This window comes from Pristiophorus japonicus, chromosome 1 (assembly GCF_044704955.1).
Source record: "Pristiophorus japonicus isolate sPriJap1 chromosome 1, sPriJap1.hap1, whole genome shotgun sequence".
Taxonomy (NCBI): Eukaryota; Metazoa; Chordata; class Chondrichthyes; family Pristiophoridae; genus Pristiophorus; species Pristiophorus japonicus.
Genome location: NC_091977.1, coordinates 203919414 through 203939919, shown reverse-complemented (window position 1 = coordinate 203939919; position 20506 = coordinate 203919414). Strand labels below are relative to the sequence as shown.

Here is a 20506-nt window from a genome sequence, read left to right as displayed (position 1 = left end):
CCCTGGAAAAAAAAATCCCAAGTTTTTTAAAACTACACTCTCAACTCCAAATTGTCTAGCCTTTGTCCTTGCATATGCCACAACACCTCTGCATCTGCAGTTGTTGATTTACTCAAGCAGTCCCTCACCACAAACTTCGATATCCTTGCCCCAGCAAAACCTCCTCCCATCTTCGTCATTTCCCCGGTACTGCCCCGATTTTTGTTCCCTAAAGTCCAACGAGTACAAATGAGCATACTTGGCACAAACTGTCTTGCCCATCAATTGCTAAACCTGGCTCAACTATATCAAGCCCAACCTAGTCTCTGCCAAATGGGCCCTCTACTCTAGAATCATGGAGAGCAAAGCAATCCTGGACTTTGTATGTAACAGAGTGCCAACTGTGGCTCAGTTGGTAGCACACTCGCCTCTGAATCAAAAGGTTGTGGGTTCAAGCCTCTCCAGGAATTTTACGCACAAAAAAATCTAGGTCGACACTCAAATGCAGTGCTGAGGGAGTGCTGCACTGTTGGAGGGGCTGTCTTTGTCTTTTGGATGAGACATTGAACCGAGGCCCCATCTGCTCTCTCGTGGACGTAAAAGATCCCATGGCACTCTTTTCAAAGAAGAGCAGAGAAGTTATCCCTGGTGTCCTGGCCAATATTTATCCCTCAATCAATGTTAACAAAAAAACAGATTATCTGGTCATTATCACAGTGTGGGAGTTTGCTGTGCGCATGTTGGCTGCCACATTTCCACATTACAACAGTGACTACACTTCAAAACTACTTAATTAGCTGTAAAGCGCTTTGAGACGTCTGTTGGTCGTTAAAGGCGCTATATAAATGCAAGTATTTTTCTTTTTACTACCTGTGCCCTTCCCCCTTTGTCTTATCCCTCCTCGATCTCTCTGCAACCTTTCACAGTCAATCCTCCACTGCCTCTCCTCTTGACCAGCTTGGTGGGACTGCCTTCTTTGTTCTACTCATACAAATTCAACTGTAGCCAGAGCATTTTCCTGCAGGAAAACATTGGGAAAACTGAAGTCCATTTTCAATCCCCTGCACCCTCACCGCTGAATCCATTTCCCTCTTTGCAGCCACTGTCTCCACCTTCCTCTCCTTTTAAGACCCACCTCTAAACTTGCTTTTTGGCCAAAGTTTGTTACCTTTCCTAATCTCTCTTCCTTTGACTCGGGATCCATTTTCCCTCATGCCTCAGTGAAGTGCCTCGAGACACTTTCCAATGTTAAAGGTGCCAGCTAAATACAAGTTGTTCCAGCTTAAGATTTTGCCTATCTAGGATCTATTCCTGGGCCTGTAGTCATGGTAACTGCTGTTTTGATTCTGATTATTTGCTTGAATTTAAACTTTGGTCTGGTGGTGTGGTCTGCCACCAGTTGCTAAGGATCAAGGTTTCTCTTAACTGTTTCCATCCAGACTTGTCTGAGCTGGGGGAAAAAAGGCCCCAAATGAATGAGAGAAACAATTAAGCTCCTTTGTTGATGTCGCACACCAGAGACCACGTGGGATGCCCGCCAAAGTCTTCAGTCTATTTTGAAAAGAGGTAAAAGCCAGGCTGGCAGATAGTTATGTGAAGCCTGAAAATAATACTTTCATTTATAAGAGATAATTTCACAGAAGCAGAAAAGACACAAGTTACCGATAGTATAATACTTAGATAATAAAAGTAGAATCAGTCCACAAGACTAAAATATCATTAAAATTAATTTCTCTGTCTGAAAACTTGGACAAAATTTTTTGTAGATTTTCCAATGTGATGTTGCTATATGGTGAGGCAATATTACTGCTCACTGCAAGATGTCAATTACAGAAACTGAAATGGGGCTGAATTTTGAGCTGAGGAGTAATAACATTGCTTTTATTCAGTTTTTCTTTCCTAGGTGCTTTGAGATATTAATGCTTTTAAATTATTTTCAAAAAAAGTTAATGAATATGACTTCATACTTTTAAAGATGCTGCCAATATAAAACTAACCTTTAATTCACATTATACTGCCTATCTAAAATAATATACAGACATTTTCTCTGATCCAAAAGCAAAGCTCCTTTGGGAAGAAAATGATGCTTTGGGGATAGCAATCCAGCCCTTGCAATTCAGGCAGCTCCATCCTATTTGTGCCTTAGATTTCCTATCTGCAGATTTGTCATGTTTCAGTTTTGTACGGTTGGAGATTTGGAAAGGGCTTTGTTTTTATCACTATTCCCACATTGGTGAATACATCCTAACCACAACATCAAAATTTGGTTATCAGTATGAGATAATTAATGGGAAAGTGGACCTTTTTTATTTATTCATGGGATGTGGGCATTGCTTGCAAGGCCAGCATTTATTGCCCATTCCTAATTGCCCTTGAGAAGGTGTGAGCCGCCACCTTGAATAGCTGCAATCTGTGGTAAAGGTTGATGGGGGATTTGATGATAATGCCATTGAATGTTATGGGGAGGAGGTTAGACTTTCTCTTTGTTGGAGATGGTCATTGCCTGGCACTTACATGGCGCAAACTTTTATGTTGACCCCGAGTCTCCCTGGCATGCGCTTGTGCAACCGGCAAGGACAAAACGTTGGACACACTGCAATAAGGTTTACAATACTCCCGCAATTGTCCTGCCACTTCGAAACACTTGTAATGCTCAAAATGGATAAAACACTAAGATGTGCGACCTTGTTTACGCATTACTTTTGTCACGTACCAGTGAAATTGACACTTCACTTTAATAATTTGATAATCTGCATCTAATCTGGTAGAGCACCTTCATTGAAAACCAAACTGATCTATCGACTTCATTGCTTGTTTAATACTGTTCATTATGTGAAGTGGATTCACTGAGTTCTGAGAGTGATGGGACTTAAGACTTCATCTATCTGGTCCCCTTCTGCATACTGCCAATCAGGTTTTCAGTTTTTGCTCATGAAATGGTGTCTTGTCATTTCGACCTTGAGGTGCTCACCATGGTTGACGCCTTCATCTTTGTTACAGTAGTACTGAGACATTAGACAGCAGTACGTGAGCCGCCCATGGCATAGAGGGTATTCTAGTATTGGGCCAACTTTCTATGCAGAAAGTGCTCTGTTTTATTTATATACAAAATATCCTTTGTCCCTACTGCCTATCACGTTGAGTTATATGTTGAAGGACGCCATGCCAGTATTGTGGCCTCATTTGGGCTTTTAAGTGCATAGGAGTGCAATGAAACCTGTAAAGGGGCTGTGTTCATGTGTTTTATACAGTTTGTAATGGTTTGGATAGAAAGTTGGCCACTTTTCTACTTCACCTCAAGCATTGCGGTCCTTAAACCATCCAAAACTCAGTAATAAAACCGACAAGGCTTCCTGCCTGGAGATATATTTACCACTTCTGGGCCTTTCTGCTAACACACATCTTGGCATAATCCGAGCATGAAAAACTGAATCCAAAATGCCAATGGAATGTTGGCCTTATCTCGAGGGGGTTGGAATTCAAAATTGTACGGTTCTTCAGTTGTATGGAATGTTGGTCAGAACCCACCTGAGGGACTGTGTTGAGTTTTGGGCATGGAACTTCAGGAAAGTTGAATTTTGTAATAATGTGTACAAATGGCTGCAGTTCTGTCTATATTAATAATGGGTTCAAACATGAAGTCAAAAACACATTTATTAAGTTAAATGTTACACATACAACCAACACTTGATATTACAAAGGAAGCTTTGCTGCAGAAGATATGCACATTACAGCTCAACCCTCCAGATGTCTCCCATCGTTATTTCCCAGGGCTACTTCATCTTGTTTTCATCCCTTTTATACTGTTGCAAGCTGCACTAATCCTATAGGCTTTGGCATTCCATAACCCTTTACCCCATTCTCAATCTCCATTTTCATGTCTTGTGTTCTCGAAAAAAACAGCCATAATCAAATTGAATGGCGAAACAGGCTCGAGGGGCTGAATTGCCGACTCGTGTTCCTATGAAGTGTAGTGTAGGATAACCTGTTGTATTACAGACTACAACTTGAGAGGGTTAAAGAGCATCATGGGTTAATTGTGCATATATAAAATATAGTATATGCCAGAATAATTTCAGTGCTAAACAGGTAGCCTGAGAAGGTGAAGACATCTGGTCTATAAGTAATTGATTGTCTGAACCCAGATCTACAGGAATACAATGGACTCAATAGATTAAACTTAACGTGATTTTAAGAGAGCATGCATAGTTGGGTGGGTGGGGGTTTACCACGGAACAAAAGATAGAAATGGAACCAGGTCAGTGCAGTCCCATCCAGCTGGCTAACATTGGAGAGGTGTTGGAGCAGAATTTTGTGGTCAACCATGTCAAAGACTGCAGACAGGTCAAGGACGAGAAGGGATTGTTTACCTTTGTCTCAGTGAATTCATTTGAGACCTTGGTAAGAGCCGTTTTGGTACTGTGGTGGGAGTGGAAACCTGATTGGAGGGATTCAAACAAGGAGTTCCAGGAAAAATGGGCTCGGAATTGGGAGGTTACAGCACATTCAAGGATTTTGGAGAGGAAATGGAGGTTGGAGATGTGGCAATAGTTTGCAAGGTTTGAGACGGCAGATTTAAAGGAGAGGGGGACAATTTCTGAGGAGGGAACCGTTAACAATATAGGAAGGGAAGTTAGGTGGTCAGTAGTTTAGTAGGAATAGGGTTGAGAGAGCGGGAGGCCGGTCTCATTGACAAGAATAGCTTTGAGAGGGCAAGATGGGAGGTAGGAGAGAAACCAGAGAAATATGCAAATTCCGGGTTAGGTCAGGGGGAAACTAAGAGGAAGTTAAGCTCGGTGAGCTAAGGGAAGTGAGGAAAATATCAGGCAGTGAATGCATGTTGTTGATCTTTAACAAAAAAGTCCATGAGCTCCTCTCATTTATTATTGGAGGGGAGGGAAGAGGAGGCAGGGGAGTGTGATTTGAGAAGCCAGGTGTTATCTTTGTTCAAGCTGCTATGACCTATGTTGGCTTGAGGTCCAACAACGCCTGGTTTTCAAACTTCTCAATCTCATACTCAAATCCTTCCATGGCCTCACTCCTTCCTATCTCTAAGCTTCTCCAGCCCTACAAACCTCCGAGAACTCTGTCCCTTCAATTCTGGCCTCTTGTGCATTCCCATATCCTTTGCCCCACTATTGGCAGCTCTGGAATTCCCTCGCTAAGCCGCTCTGCCTCTCCACCCCTCTCTGCTCCTTTAAGACACTCTTTAAAACTTCTCTGTGACCAAGCTTTTGTCTCCTTCTTTGGCTTGGTGTCAAATTTCTGTTTGATAATGCTCCTGTGAAGTGTCTTGGGATGTTTTAGTACATTATGGGCACAATATCAATATATGTAGTTGTTGTAATTCAAGTTCTCCTTGACCTACCTGTATTGTTCAACCACTTGTATATCAGCTAGCATTGTATTATTGGCCAGAACACCAGTGATAACTCTCCTGCTTTTTTGCAAATGGCATTTTTCAGCCAAGAGGTTTCATTTGAAATATGGAACATGTTTTCTCAATTCAAATTCTATTCACAAATGTCTTCATTTGAATTTAATTTTGAATTCCTCTTTTTCAGCATAAATTAGAATTCTAATTTCTATAACAAGTTAAAGTACTAATCTTTTAAAATTTAATTTCACTTCTCATTTTATTTTTTTTATTTTCCAAATAGAAATGTAAATAAGAATTACTTTCATTTTCCTTAATGCAAATTTGAATTTTAGTCCTTAGGAAGCACTCAAATTATAGTTCTAATTGTTTTGATAATGCATTGCTTAAGATATGAAAATTATTCTTGTCAGCAGTAGAGTTTAAATGAAAACAAAGTCACTGGATCAAACTTCCTGTTCTCTTGTCAAGTAAACCATATCAAATTATTACACATTATTGTTACATTCTAGAGATCCTAATTCACCTTCAGTTCATCAAACAATTGAACTTCAAATCTTTTTCCTAAATTTAAATTTATTTCCTTCAAATTAAAATTTTGATTCATTTAACAATTCAAATACCCTTTCTCCAGTTAAATGAGTCTAAGGTGTCGGCTTTGATTCACTGGTAGCACTCTCGCCCCTGAGTCAGAAGGTCATGATTTCAAGCCCCACTCTAGATACTTGAGCACGTAATCTAGGCTGACACTTCCGTTCAGTACTGAGGGAATGCTGCACTGGCGGAGGTGCCATATTTCAAATATGATACCTTAGCTGAAAAATCCCATTTGTAGAAGAGCAGGGGAGTTCTCACTGGTGTCCTGGTCAATATTTAATCCTCAACCAACACCTAAAATAGATGGTCTGGTCACTGTCAAATTGCTGTGTTCTGCGTCATTACTGTGTGCAAATTAGCTGCCAAGTTTTCTACATTACAACAGTAACTATACTTCAAAAGGTACTTCATTGGCTCTGAAACACTTTGGGATATCCTGAGGTTGTCAAAGGCACTGTATAAATTTAAATTCCTTTCAATCCTAAATGCATATTCAAATAGCAAACTTTTCATTTAAATATTTTATTAAATGATTTCAAATTCTATTTCATTTGTAATCTAATCCCTTTCCCTGAACATTTTATACAGCACATTCTATATAAACTTCAATTTCATTATTCTTTTTCAATTCCTGATCTTTTAATTTGAACTCAAAAAGCTGTTCTTAATTTGAATTTAAATGTAATCCTTATTCTTGCAATTATTTCTTCCTCATTCAGTTCCTTTGATTTTATCACTAAATTGATATTTTTCTAATCAAATTGAATTGCATTTCCTAATTTGTTTTTTGTTTTATTAATTTAGATTTAAGTTCAAAACTATTTTATAAATAGATTACTCTCTACGCTAGACTTTTGGCACATCATTGTCCATTTAGCGCCCATATAAGAGCTGAGATGCAGGCTATCGCCCATATTTGCTGAAAAGTGGAAACTAGCACCCAATTATAGCCCAGTTATTGCTGGCCCAACTTTCGGCACTGCCCAGCCTACTTATAAAAAAAAAATGATGTTATCCTTATGCCAGACCGAAAATAGTGCTCATAATGGAAACTTGTGCCTGATTATGGCCCAGATTATCGACGAGCTCTACTTTTGGCATTTCATCCACAATTCGCCCAAATGATCGCTGGCCCAAAGTTAGGCTGAAGAAAAGCTGCAATAACTCGGCACTATGGGGCAGATCTATAGTAAAAGGCTGTCAAGAGAATCAATTTGTGAGTGATTTTAAGGGCCTTTTTGACACTTTCCAATCATCTAATCACCTTGTATTTGTTGAGGACAAATTAAGGGCATTTATTGTGATGGGGCTGTAATTTCTCAACCAGTATTAATCACTAATCACATGCTGCAGAATAGAGATGGGAAAATAAAATGAGAAAAGTTACATACAAGTACATTGCTGTAATATCAGGATTAATATTAATCATGCATTCCCCCCCCCCCCCCCCCCTCTGGTCCACAGTACAAGCAGAAGCAGAACGAGGGCATGTCATCCCATGAGGAAGGAAATGAAGTTCACCTCAGTTGGCTGATAGATTTTATTTTATAAAGCAACAGGGGCTAGAATAAAAGAAAGGTTCTATAATGTTATTGATGAGGACCAGGTCCCCTGTTCTCTATCAACCCCCGTGAGAAAAGTTCTTTGCCTGAAAAAAAACACGCATGCGCAGAACGGCCATTGCTATGGACGCCAGGATTGCATGACTGAATACATCGCTAAGGCTATTGCCCAAATTAAAAAGGCAAAACTAACAGCTTTTAAAATAGGTGATATTCCACTGATCCTGAAGAATTAAAAAAAAAGCACTAAGGCTGGAAATATTGCCAATTTTTGATTTTCTAATTGAATCAATAATCTAACCCATAGATGTAAGTTAATTTCCATTTTCAGGATTCTGATTCAAATTTATGTCCAATTTCTGGGTTTAGTTTTATACTGCTGACCCTTTATAGTCTATTGGGTTTATTTAAAAATTAAAAATTTAATTTTAGATTAAAATAGTACTTTCTCGTCTAAGTATTTTTATATTAGATGTAGCCAGAGATAATTGTAGTAAGAATAAACTGTCATGGTAATCCATGTATAAACTGACCTAATTTGTACACCGTGAGAACACTGACCACTAGGTGGTGAACTTGTGGGAGACACTCCTAACCTGGACTTTCAGGTATAAAGGGGGAAGCTCCACCCACTTTCATCACTTCAGTGCTGGCTAATAAAGGTGACTGGTCACAGAATGACCACCTCTCAAGTATGGGCCTTGTGTGCATTTATACTGTATAGTAAGGACATATCATTGGTGAAGAGAAACTGGGATTTAAACCACGCGAGCATGGCCACTAGCAGCACAGATGAGAGGTACTGTGTTGGTAATGATTGGGGCGATTTTATTGAGAGACTACAGCAAAGTTTCGTCACTAAGGAATGGCTGGGGCAGGATTCGGCCGACAAACGTAGGGCTCATCTCCTGACGGCTTATGGATCCAGGACGTACTCCCTGATGAAGCAACTTCTAGCGCCAGAGAAGCCAGCGGACAAAACTTTTGAAGAGCTCAGTAAGTTGATCGGGGAACACTTTAAACCGGCGAACAGCATGCACATGGCGAGACACCGATTTTACACGAACCGGCGGTGAGAAGGGCAAAGCGTTCCAGACTTCATGGCAGACCTCCAGTGACTGGCGAGCCCATGTAAGTTCCCAGATGCATGCAGAGCGGAGATGCTGCGAGACTTTCTTATTGAGGGCATCGGGCACGCTAGGGTTTTCAGGAAACTGATTGAGACCAAAGACTTGACCTTGGAAGCGGCGGCTCTGATAGCCCAAACATTTATCTCAGGGGAGGAAGATACCAGAATGATGTTTGACAAAAATCTTGGTTTAAATACAGCAAATGGACAGGGAGTCAACATTGTTAACGTGGGACACAGTTCTCCAGGCAGACAGGGACAATCGGACATGCCCGAGCATGTAGTCGAACCCAAAGGGGGAATTCAACAGAGACAATGGCCAGCTGAACGGCGATTCATGCCATCGCAAGGGACAATGCGGCCAGTAATGGGGCCATCAACACCTGTCAATGGTGCGTTTACAGTTACAGAGACAGTCCGAGACAATCGACTCGTAATGGATCTTTTGTTTCCAACAATGGCTCATGTTGGAGGTGTGGAGGCAAACACACGGCCAGAGCTTGCAGGTATCAGCAATACCTGCAGAAACTGCAATGTCAGCGGTCACTTGGCGCATATGTGCAGAAGCCTGCAGCCAGTTTGATGTACGCGGAGGACGGGCCTGATATAAGCCCTACGAGTCCAAATGGACACTGGGGGAAATCGCTGGAAGCTGAAGTTCAGCGAGTTCATGTAGAGCACATATACAGTTCATACACCAGGGCGCCACCAATTATGATGAAAGTGCTCCTCAATGGCATCCCAGTATCAATGGAGCTAGACACGGGGGGCCAGCCAGTCCCTGATGAGTATCAAACAGTTCGACAAGTTGTGGGCGTCCAAGGCCAGGAGGCCAAAATTATTGCCGATTGACGCACAGCTACGGACATGTACAAAGATCATTCCGGTGCTAGGCAGTGCCATGGTAATCGTGACCCACAAAGATTCGGAGAACAGTCCCACACTGCTGGGAAGGAGTTGGCTTGCTGTCATGAACTGGAAATGGAGCGATGTCAATGCAATTTCTTCTGTGGAACGAATATCATGCTCACAGGTCCTGGATAAATTTGACTCACTATTTCAATCTGGCATTGGCACTTTCATGGGGACCAAGGTCGTGATTCACATAAACCCGGACACCAGGCCAGTACACCACAAGGCCAGAGCGGTGCCATACGTGATGCGGGAAAAGATAGAAGGCGAATTGGACCGTCTGCTGAGGGAAAGCATCATCTCGCCAGTCGAATTCAGTAACTGGGCAAGCCCGATTGTGCCGGTGCTCAAGGCGGATGGGTCGGTCAGGATATGTGGTGATTACAAGGCCACCATCAATTGCGTGTCACTCCAAGACCAGTACCCGCTACCGAGAGCGGAGGACCTCTGCGACGCTATTTGGTGGCAAACTTTTTCAAAATTGGACCTGACCTCAGCTTACATGACCCAGGAGCTGGCGAGTGAGTCGAAGAAGCTGACCACCATCACGACACGCAAGGGGTTGTTTGAGTACAACAGATGTCCGTTTGGCATTCGCTCGGCTGCCGTGATCTTTCAACAAAATATGGAAAGCCTCCTCAAGTCGATTCCAAGGACAGTGGTTTTGCAAGACAACATCCTCATCGCGGGTTGTGATGCTGAAGAACACCCGCAGCCTGGAGGAGGTGCTATGCAGACTGGACCGGGTAGATCTGCGACTGAAAACGGTGAAGTGCATCTTCCTAGCTCCAGAGGTAGAATTCCTGGGGATGAGGGTAGCAGCAGACGGGATCAGACCTATTGCATCCAAAACAGAAGCGATTCAGAGAGCACCCAGACCCCGCAACATGACGGAGCTGCGTTCGTTCCTGGGGCTCCTGAACTATTTTGGTAACTTTCTTCACAAATTAAGCACTCTGTTAGAGCCGCTACACGTGCTCCTATGCAAAGGTCGCGAATGGGTCTGGGGGGACAGCCAGGAAAGGGCATTTGATAGAGCACGCAATCTGTTATGCTCCAACAATCTGTTAACGCTATATGACCCTTGTAAGAAACTTGTTTTAACGTGCGATGCGTCGTCCTATGGGGTCGGGTGTGTGTTGCAGCATGTCAATGCCAAGGGTCAGTTACAGCCGGTAGCTTATGCCTCCAGAAGTCTGTCCCAGGCAGAACGGGACTACGGGATGGTAGAAAAGAAGGGCTAGCGTGTGTATATGCAGTAAAAAAAAAAAATGCACCAGTATCTGTTTGGCAGAAAATTTGAGCTGGAGACAGATCACAAACCCCTAACGTCCCTTTTGGCCGACAACAAGGCCATAAATGCAAATGCATCGGCCTGCATACAAAGATGGGCACTCATGTTAGCCGCCTATGACTATACAATTCGGCACAGACCGGGCACTGAAAACTGCGCTGATGCATTCAGCAGGCTCCCACTGGCCACTACCGAGGGGGCAACCGAGCACGCTGCTGAGATGGTCATGGCTGTTGAAGCTTTCGAAAGCGAAGGCTCACTGTGACAGCCCGTCAGATCAAAGTCTGGACAAATAGAGACCCGCTACTGTCTTTTTAGTCAAGAAATGTGACCTGAATGGGGACTGGGCAGCCACGTACGGGGCATGCCCTGAGGAATTCAAACCATTCCACAGGAGCAAGGATGAACTCTCGATTCAGGCCGATTGCCTACTATGGGGAAACTGAGTAGTCATGCCCCAGATGGGCAGAGAGATGTTCATCAGAGAACTTCACAATGAGCACTTGGGCATTATCATGATGAAGGCAATTGCCAGGTCACACGTTTGGTGGCCAGGGATAGATGCAGACCTGGAACTTTGTGTTCGCAGGTGCAACACGTGTGCCCAGCTGGGCAATGAGCCCAGGGAAGCCCCCCTTAGCCCCTGGTCCTGGCCCACCAAGCCATGGTCACGCATCCATGTGGACTACGCAGGTCCTTTCATGGGAAAAATGTTTTTGGTTGCAGTCGATGCCTACTCCAAATGGATCGAGTGTGACATTCTCAATTCAAGCACATCCTCTGCCATGGTAGAAAGTCTACAGGTAATGTTCGCCGCCCATGGTCTACCGGACGTCTTGGTCAGCGCCAATGGCCCGTGCTTTACAAGCATTGAATTCCAGGACTTCATGGCAGGAAATGGTATCAACCATGTCAGAACGGCACCTTTCAAGCCAGCCTCAAACGGCCAGGCAGAACGAGCAGTGCAGATAATCAAATGGGATGCTCAGAATCCAAGGGGATCTACCAAGCCGCTTATCGTGCCTCCTGTTGGCCAATAGATCCCGACCACACTCGCTCACAGTGGTTCCACCCGCAGAGCTGCTAATGAAAAGGACGCTCAAAACCAGGTTATCCCTTATACACTCTACTATGAAAGAAATTGTTGAGAGCAGGCGCCGGTCATAATGTGACTACCATGCGAGGGCGTGATGTATTGATGTCAATGACCCTGTCTTTATCCTCAACTACGCTGCAGGGCCCAAATGGCTCGCAGGCACCGTGATTGCTAAAGAGGGGAATAGGATTCTGGTAATTAAACTCACCAATGGACAAATCTGCCGCAAACATGTGGATCAAACAAAAAGGAGGTTCAGCAACCCCATAGAAGAAGCAGAGGAAGAACACGATGTAGAGTTCACTCCACCACAGGTGACCGAACACCAGAACTAAGTGGAGGAGAGCCCAGTCACTGTGAGCAGTCCGGTTAGGCCTGAGGCAGCGCAAACAGCAGACACTCAGGCCAGCGCCCAACAACCGGAGCCCCAACTCGGGCGCTCTACAGGGGAGCGTAAACCACCAGAGAGACTTGACCTGTGATCCCAATAAGACAATTGGGGGGAGGTGATGTCATGTATTCAACTGTCATGGTAATCCATGTATAAACTGACCTAAGTTGTACACCGTGAGAACATTGACCACTAGGTGGTGAACTTGTGGGAGACACTCCTAACCTGGACTTTCAGGTATAAAAGGGGAAGCTCCACCCATCTTCATCATTTCAGTGCTGGCTAATAAAGGTTACTGGTCACACAGTGACCCCTCAAGTATGGGCCTCGTGTGCATTTATACTGTATAGTAAGGACATATCATAGACGACTCAATTAATTTCCTTTTTGGAAATGAAATGTATTTATTAGAAAGATTATATTAAATTTGGAGATGATGTTTGGATGGAAATATTACGTGTTGTGATGAGTTTTGCTGTTCTACAGCGAGTTTGTCTATTAATCTATCTTTCGGACAAGACATTAAACTGAGGTCCTGCCCTCTCTGGTGGATGTAAAAGATCCCATGGCACTATTCGACGAAGGGCAGGGGAGTTCTCCCCTGTGTCCTGCACACCGTTTATCCCTCAACTAACATCACAAAAGAGAATAACTGGTTATTTTTATAAGAACATAAGAAATAGGAGTAGGCTATTCAGCCCCTCAAGCCTGCTCTGCCATTTAATACGATCATGGCTGATCTGATCATGGACTCAGCTCCACTTCCCCGTTTGCTCCCCATAACCCCTTATCCCCTTATCGTTTAAGAAACTGTCTATTTTTGTCTTAAATTTATTCAATGTCTCAGCTTCCACAGCTCTCTATGGCAGTGAATTCCACAGATTTACAGCCCTCTGAGAAGAAATTTCTCCTCATCTCTGTTTTAAATGGGTGGCCCCTTATTCTAAGATCATGCCCTCTAGTTCTAGTCTCCCCCATCAGTGAAACATCCTTTCTGCATCCACCTTGTCAAGCCCCCTCATAATCTTTTACGTTTCGATAAGATCACCTCTCATTCTTCTGAATTTCAATGAGAAGAGGCCCAACCTATTCAACTTTTCATCATAAGTCAACCCCCTCATCCCCAGAATCAACCTAGTGAACCATCTCCGAACTGCTTCCAAAGCAAGTATATCCTTTCGTAAATATGGAAACCAAAACTGCACGCAGTATTCCAGGTGTGGCCTCAACAATATCTTTTATATAGCTGTAGCAAGACTTCCCTGCTTTTATACTCAATCCCCTTTGCAATAAAGGCCAAGATTCCATTGGCCTTCCTGATCACTTGCTGTACCTGCATACTATCCTTTTGTGTTTCATGCACCAGGACCCCCAGGTCCCGCTGTACTGTGGCACTTTGCAATACTTTCTCCATTTAAATAATAACTTGCTCTTTGATTTTTTTTCTGCCAAAATGCATGACCTCACACTTTCCAACGTTATACTCCATCTGCCAATTTTTTGCCCACTCACTTAGCCTATCTATGTCCTTTTGCAGATTTTTTGTGTCCTCACACATTACTTTTCCTCCCATCTTTGTATCGTCAGCAAACCTGGCTACGTTACACTCAGTCCCTTCTTCCAAGTCGTTAATATAGATTGTAAATAGTTGAGGTCCCAGCACTGATTCCTGCAGCATCCCACTAGTTACTGGTTGGCCACCAGAGAATGAACCATTTATCCCGCCTCTGTTTTCTGTTAGTTAGCCAATCCTCTATCCATGCTAATATATTACCACCAACCCCGTGAACTTTTATCTTGTGCAGTAACCTTTTATGTGGCACCTTGTCAAATGCCTTCTGGAAGTCCAAATACACCACATCCACTGGTTCCCCTTTATCCACCCTGTTCGTTACATCCTCTAAGAACTCCAGCAAATTTGTCAAACATGACTTTCCCTTCATAAATCCATGCTGACTCTGCCTGACCGAATTTTGCTTTTCCAAATGCCCAGCTACTGCTTCTTCAATAATGGACTCCCAACATTTTCCCAACCACAGATGTTAGGCTATCTGGTCTATAGTTTCCTGCTTTTTGTCAGCCTCCTTTTTTAAATAGGGGCGTTACATTTGCAGGTTTCCAATCTATTGGGACCTCCCCAGAATCCAGGGAATTTTGGTAAATTACAACCAATGCATCCACTATCCCTGCCATTACTTCTCGTAAGACACTAGGATGCAAGCCATCAGTTCCAGGGGATTTATCTGCCTTTAGTCCCATTATCTTACTGAGTACCACCTCCTTAGTGATTATGAATATGTTAAGTACCTCCCCCCTCTTCTCCCCCTCCCCCCCCCCCCCCAGCCCCTTGACTATCCACTGTTGGAATATTGTTAGTGTCCTCTACTGTAAAGACTGATACAAAATATTTGTTCAGAGTTTCTGCCATCTTCATATTCCCCATTTGTAATTCCCTGGTCTCGTCCTCGAAGGGACCAACATTTACTTTAGCCACTCTTTTTTTTTTATATACCTATAGAAACTCTTGTTACCTGTTTTTATATTTTGTGCTAGTTTACTTTCATAGTCTATCTTCCGTTTCTTAATCGTTTTTTAGTCGTTCTTTATTGGCTTTTAAAAGCTTCCCAGTCTTCTGTCCTCCCACTAGTTTTGGCCACTTTGTATGCCCTTGTTTTTAATTGGATACTGTCTTTAATTTCCTTAGTTAGCCATTCATTTGCTGTTTATGGGACCTTGCTGTGCAAACACTGGCTGCCGCATTTGCTCACTTCGAAAAGTAACAAATCGGCTGTCGAGCCTATTTGAACCTGCAGGGTTCAAACGCACACTACTTTACTTTAACCACGAATACAAAAGCCAAATAGTCAGCTACGGTATAGCCTACTCCCACCGCTAGCGGTCCTCGCTTCCAGCGCCTGTTGCAGATTTTGGTTCGCTTTGTTGCTATTTATACGAGTCGAGATGACGCCCAGGTACCTGAGCTGTTCGAGTTGCAATATGACTTTTAAATCCCCGTCTTTGCTTCAAAAGCACCGGGAAAAATTTTGCATCGGGACCGAGATTGGGAGAGGATTCATGACCAAAACTCCAGAAAACATGGTAAAGTAGTGTTTTTTAACTTAAATGTTCAAATTATCTCTCTCAAAAAACGTATTGTATCTCCAACAGTAACATCTTAAGCGAAGAGACATTTGTGCCGTTGAGGACTTGGAGCGCAGCCCTTTAACATTGACTGGAGAGCGAGTGCACTTTCTGCAAGCTTCCACTTGCTTTGGCTATTGATAATCCTCAGGGTCAAAATGCAGTCAAACTTCACTACAAAGAAACAAAAATAAGATGTGAAAAAAATTGAAATGCGGTTACAAGGCTCTTCATTGTTAATTGTCATACACTGTGGCCCTTTCATTGTATCTCATATTCCAAAACAAAGCTTGATGTATAGAACATTTTTGAAAAACCGCAGTAAAGAGTTGCTGGCGTTTATTTGGCTGTTGCTTTCGCCATTGATTTAACATTGCAATTCAGTGTTTCTGACGCAGCGATTGAAATTGGTTGATTGTCCAGGCTCTGAAACCCAGCAACAAGACCACGTGTTTACTAAAACTCATCGACTTGAACAGTTTGTGTGTGTGTGTCTCGGGTTTGTAAGTAAATGCTGGTTGCTATGGGCTGGGATATAGGGTTGACACCCAGCACCATGGTGCTCTATTTCATCACCATCATCATCATCATAGGTAGTCCCTCGGAATCGAGGAAGACTTGCTTCCACTCAAAACGAGTCCTTAGGTGGCTGTACAGTCCAATACGAGAGCCACAGTCCCTGTCACAGGTGGGACAGATAGTTGTTGTGGGAAAGGGTGGGTAGGACTGGTTTGCCGCACGCTCTTTCCGCTGCCTGCGCTTGGTTTCTGCATGCTCTCGGCGATGAAACTCCAGGTGCTCAGCGCCCTCCTGGATGCACCTCCTCCACTTAGGGCAGTTTTTGGCCTGGGGCTCTCAAACGTCAGTGGGGATGTTGCACTTTATCAGGGAGGCTTTGAGGGTGTCCTTGAAATGTTTCCTCTGTCCACCTTTGGCTCATTTGCCGTGAAGGAGTTCCGAGTAGAGCACTTGCTTTGGGAGTCTCGTGTCTGGCATGCGAACAATGTGGCCTGCCCAGCGGAGCTGGTCGAGTGTGGTCAGTGCTTCAATGCTGGGGATGTTGGCCTGGTCGAGAACACTGACATTGGTGCCTCTATCCTCCCAGGGGATTTGCAGGATCTTGCGGAGACATCGTTGGTGGTATTTCTCCAGCGACTTGAGGTGTCTACTGTATATGGTCCATGTCTCTGAGCCATATAGGATTTACTGCATCGCTGATAGATGAATCACCTTGTTGGTGTTCAAGGGATCCAAGTATTCTCACCGCACACTTTTTAGCTGGAGCAGAATTAGACCCGTGCGAATGGTCATTGTGTCCTGGGCGAAGCATTTACCTACATACCAAGAAACGACAACGGGGGACAGGAAGAGACCCGCTGCTCCAATCAGCCTATCCCAAACAATCGCAGTGTCTTGTGCATCACAATACATACACTCACCACCCCACCAGAAAGCCATGTAATCTTCCGGGAGAGGCGAAAACCAGCTTAAAAAAAAACCCAGGCTCATTAGAAAAAACAAATCTGGAAAATTTCTCTCCAACCTCTTTATACTATCCAAGCTAGTCCAAGAGACTTATGTAAATGTTGTTAACAAACAGAATCTAAATCATTGCAGGCACCTGCATAGTTTTTCACAGAATCTTCCTACATTACAACTGTGACTTCACTTCAAAAGTACTTCATTTGCTGTGGCGTGCACTGGGATGTCCTGAGGTCGTAAAAGGCCTTGTACGGTTGGAAGATTCTGTGGGAAAACTATGCAGGTGCCTACAATGATTTATAAATGCAGAATTTTCCTTGTTCTTTCATTATCTGGGTTTGGTTCACAACAATATCACTGAGCTATATTCAATATCCAAGAATGTAGTAAGCTGAGCAAGGTTAAGTTTACAGTTCATATTCAATGCATGATGGACAAGTTTCCAGCATTTGGCTGCTCTTTGAAATATGAATACAAAAGTATATAACTCTTCCTTTAGTAGGTGGCTGCAGTTGCATTGGGCAAATCAGCCTTATTTTGGGATGCTCGGCCTCCCCTCTGGGGATATCTTTGGCAAGTTGCCATCTGTGGCAGTTGTCTTCTCTTCCTTGTTTAACTAACATTGCGTGCATGTTATCTCTCGGTACTGAATACTGTTACTTTACTCTCTCTAGCTTTAGAAACTTAAGTGATTAACTAATAAGTACTACTTTTCAATGAATCTCTTAACATTTCTTCTTACGGATGAGACGTTAAACCAAGGCCCTGTCTGTCCTCTCAGATGGACTTAAAAGATCCAATACAATATTTAAAGAAAATCAGAAGTTCTCCTCGCTCCCTAGCCAACACTGATTCTTTAACAAATACCACCAAAGACAGATTATCTGGTCATTTAGCTCATTACTATTTGAGAAACCTTGCTGTGCACAAACTGATGCCTCGTTTCCTACATTACAACAGTGACTGCACTTCAAAAGTATTTCATTGGCTGTAAAGTGCTTTGGGATGCCCTGAGGTTGTAGAATGTGGAGAAATATAAATGTAAGTTCTTTAATTATTTTTCTCTCTTGCTCTCTTATTCTCTCTCTCTCTCTCTCTCCTTATTTCTCTCTTATTTTCTCTCTCCTTATTTTCTCTTCTTTTTCTCTCTCTCTCTCTCTCTCTCTCTCCTTATTTCTCTCTCTCTCTCTCTCTCTCTCTCTCTCTCTCTCTCTCCTTATTCTCTCTCTCCCTCTCCTTATTCTCTCTCTCCCTCTCCTTATTCTCTCTCTCTCTCCTTATTCTCTCTCTCTCTCTCTTTATTCTCTCTCTCTCTCTTCTCTCCTCTCTCTCTCCTTAACTTTCTCTCTCCTTATTCTTTTTCTCTTTCTCTTTCTCTCTCTCTCTCTCTCTCTCTCTCTCTCTCTCTCCTCTCCGTTCTCATTTCTTCTCTCTCTCTCTCATACCTCCTTCTCTCTCCTCCTCCCTCCATCTCTCCCTCCTCTCTCCTTCTCGCTCTCTTCTTCTTCTCGCTCTCTTCTTCTTCTCGCTCTCTTCTTCTTCTCGCTCTCTTCTTCTTCTCGCTCTCTTCTTCTTCTCGCTCTCTTCTTCTTCTCGCTCTCTTCTTCGCGATCTCTTCTTCTTCTCGATCTCTTCTTCTTCTCGCTCTCTTCCTCTTCTCGCTCTCTTCCTCTTCTCGCTCTCTTCCTCTTCTCGCTCTCTTCCTCTTCTCGCTCTCTTCCTCTTCTCGCTCTCTTCCTCTTCTCGCTCTCTTCCTCTTCTCGCTCTCTTCCTCTCTTCTCGCTCTCTTCCTCTTCTCGCTCTCTTCCTTCTTCTCGCTCTCTTCTTCTTCTCGCTCTCTTCTTCTTCTTCTCGCTCTCTTCTTCTTCTTCTCGCTCTCTTCTTCTTCTTCTCGCTCTCTTCTTCTTCTTCTCGCTCTCTTCTTCTCTTCTCGCTCTCTTCTTCTTCTTCTCGCTCTCTTCTTCTTCTTCTCGCTCTCTTCTCTTCTCGCTCTCTTCTTCTTCTTCTCGCTCTCTTCTTCTTCTTCTCGCTCTCTTCTCTTCTTCTCGCTCTCTTCTTCTTCTTCTCGCTCTCTTCTTCTTCTTCTCGCTCTCTTCTTCTTCTTCTCGCTCTCTTCTTCTTCTTCTCGCTCTCTTCTTCTTCTTCTCGCTCTCTTCTTCTTCTTCTCGCTCTCTTCTTCTTCTTCTCGCTCTCTTCTTCTTCTTCTCGCTCTCTTCTTCTTCTTCTCGCTCTCTTCTTCTTCTTCTCGCTCTCTTCTTCTTCTTCTCGCTCTCTTCTTCTTCTTCTCGCTCTCTTCTTCTTCTTCTCGCTCTCTTCTTCTTCTTCTCGCTCTCTTCTTCTTCTTCTCGCTCTCTTCTTCTTCTTCTCGCTCTCTTCTTCTTCTTCTCGCTCTCTTCTTCTTCTTCTCGCTCTCTTCTTCTTCTTCTCGCTCTCTTCTTCTTCTTCTCGCTCTCTTCTTCTTCTTCTCGCTCTCCTTCTCTCTCTCCTTTCTTCTCTCTCTCTCTCTCCTTTCTTCTCTCTCCTTGTCTCTCTCTCTCCTTCCTTCTCTCTCCTTGTCTCTCTCTCTCCCCTCACTCCTCCTTTATTCTCTCTCCTTTATTCTCTCTCTCTCTCTCTCCTTATTCTCTCCTCTCTCTCTCTCTCTCTCTCCTCACTCCTCCTTCTCTCTCTCTTCTCTCTCTCTCTCTCTCTCTCCTTATCTCTCCTCTCTCTCTCTCCTTTTCTCTCTCTCTCTCTCTCTCTCTCTCTCCTATATTCTCTCTCTCTCTCTCCTTATTCTCTCTCTCTCTCTCCTTATTCTCTCTCTCTCTCTCCTTATTCTCTCTCTCTCTCCTTATTCTCTCTCTCTCTCTCCTATTCTCTCTCTCTCTCTCCTTATTCTCTCTCTCTCTCTCCTTATTCTCTCTCTCTCTCTCCTTATTCTCTCTCTCTCTCTCCTTATTCTCTCTCTCTCTCTCCTTATTCTCTCTCTCTCTCTCCTTATTCTCTCTCTCTCTCTCCTTATTCTCTCTCTCTCTCTCTCTCTCTCTCTCTCTCTCTCTCTCTCCTTATTCTCTCTCTCTCTCTCTCTCTCTCTCCTTATTCTCTCTCTCTCTCCTTATTCTCTCTCTCTCTCTCTCTCCTTATCTCTCTCTCTCTCTCTCCTTATTCTCTCTCTCTCTCTCTCTCCTTATTCTCTCCCTCTCCTCATATTCCTCTCTCTCTCTCTCTCTCTCTCTCTCTCTCTCTCTCCTTATTCTCTCTCTCTCTCTCTCCTTATTCTCTCTCTCTCTCTCCTTATTCTCTCTCTCTCTCTCTCTCCTTATTCTCTCTCTCTCTCTCTCTCCTTATTCTCTCTCTCTCTCTCTCCTTATTCTCTCTCTCTCTCTCTCTCCTTATTCTCTCTCTCTCTCCTTATTCTCTCTCTCTCTCCTTATTCTCTCTCTCTCTCTCTCTCTCCTTATTCTCTCTCTCTCTCTCTCCTTATTCTCTCTCTCTCTCTCTCTCTCTCATTCTCTCTCTCTCCTTATTCTCTCTCTCTCTCTCCTTATTCTCTCTCTCCTTATT

General features: G+C 43.5%; 1 protein-coding gene and 1 pseudogene across 1 annotated transcript; one reads left to right on the top strand and one right to left on the bottom strand.

Annotated features, from left to right (window-relative positions):
• Window positions 1-15298: 15298 nt before the first annotated feature.
• LOC139260296 (coiled-coil domain-containing protein 17-like) overlaps window positions 15299-20506 on the top strand; it is a 74318-nt pseudogene continuing 69110 nt past the window's right edge.
• Window positions 15513-19518, bottom strand: LOC139261201 (uncharacterized; the record flags this gene model as incomplete). Its single annotated transcript, XM_070877058.1, has 3 exons — window positions 15513-15652; window positions 18406-18867; window positions 19467-19518. Coding segments are annotated over 3 exons (654 nt in total), but the record flags the coding sequence as incomplete, so codon positions are not given.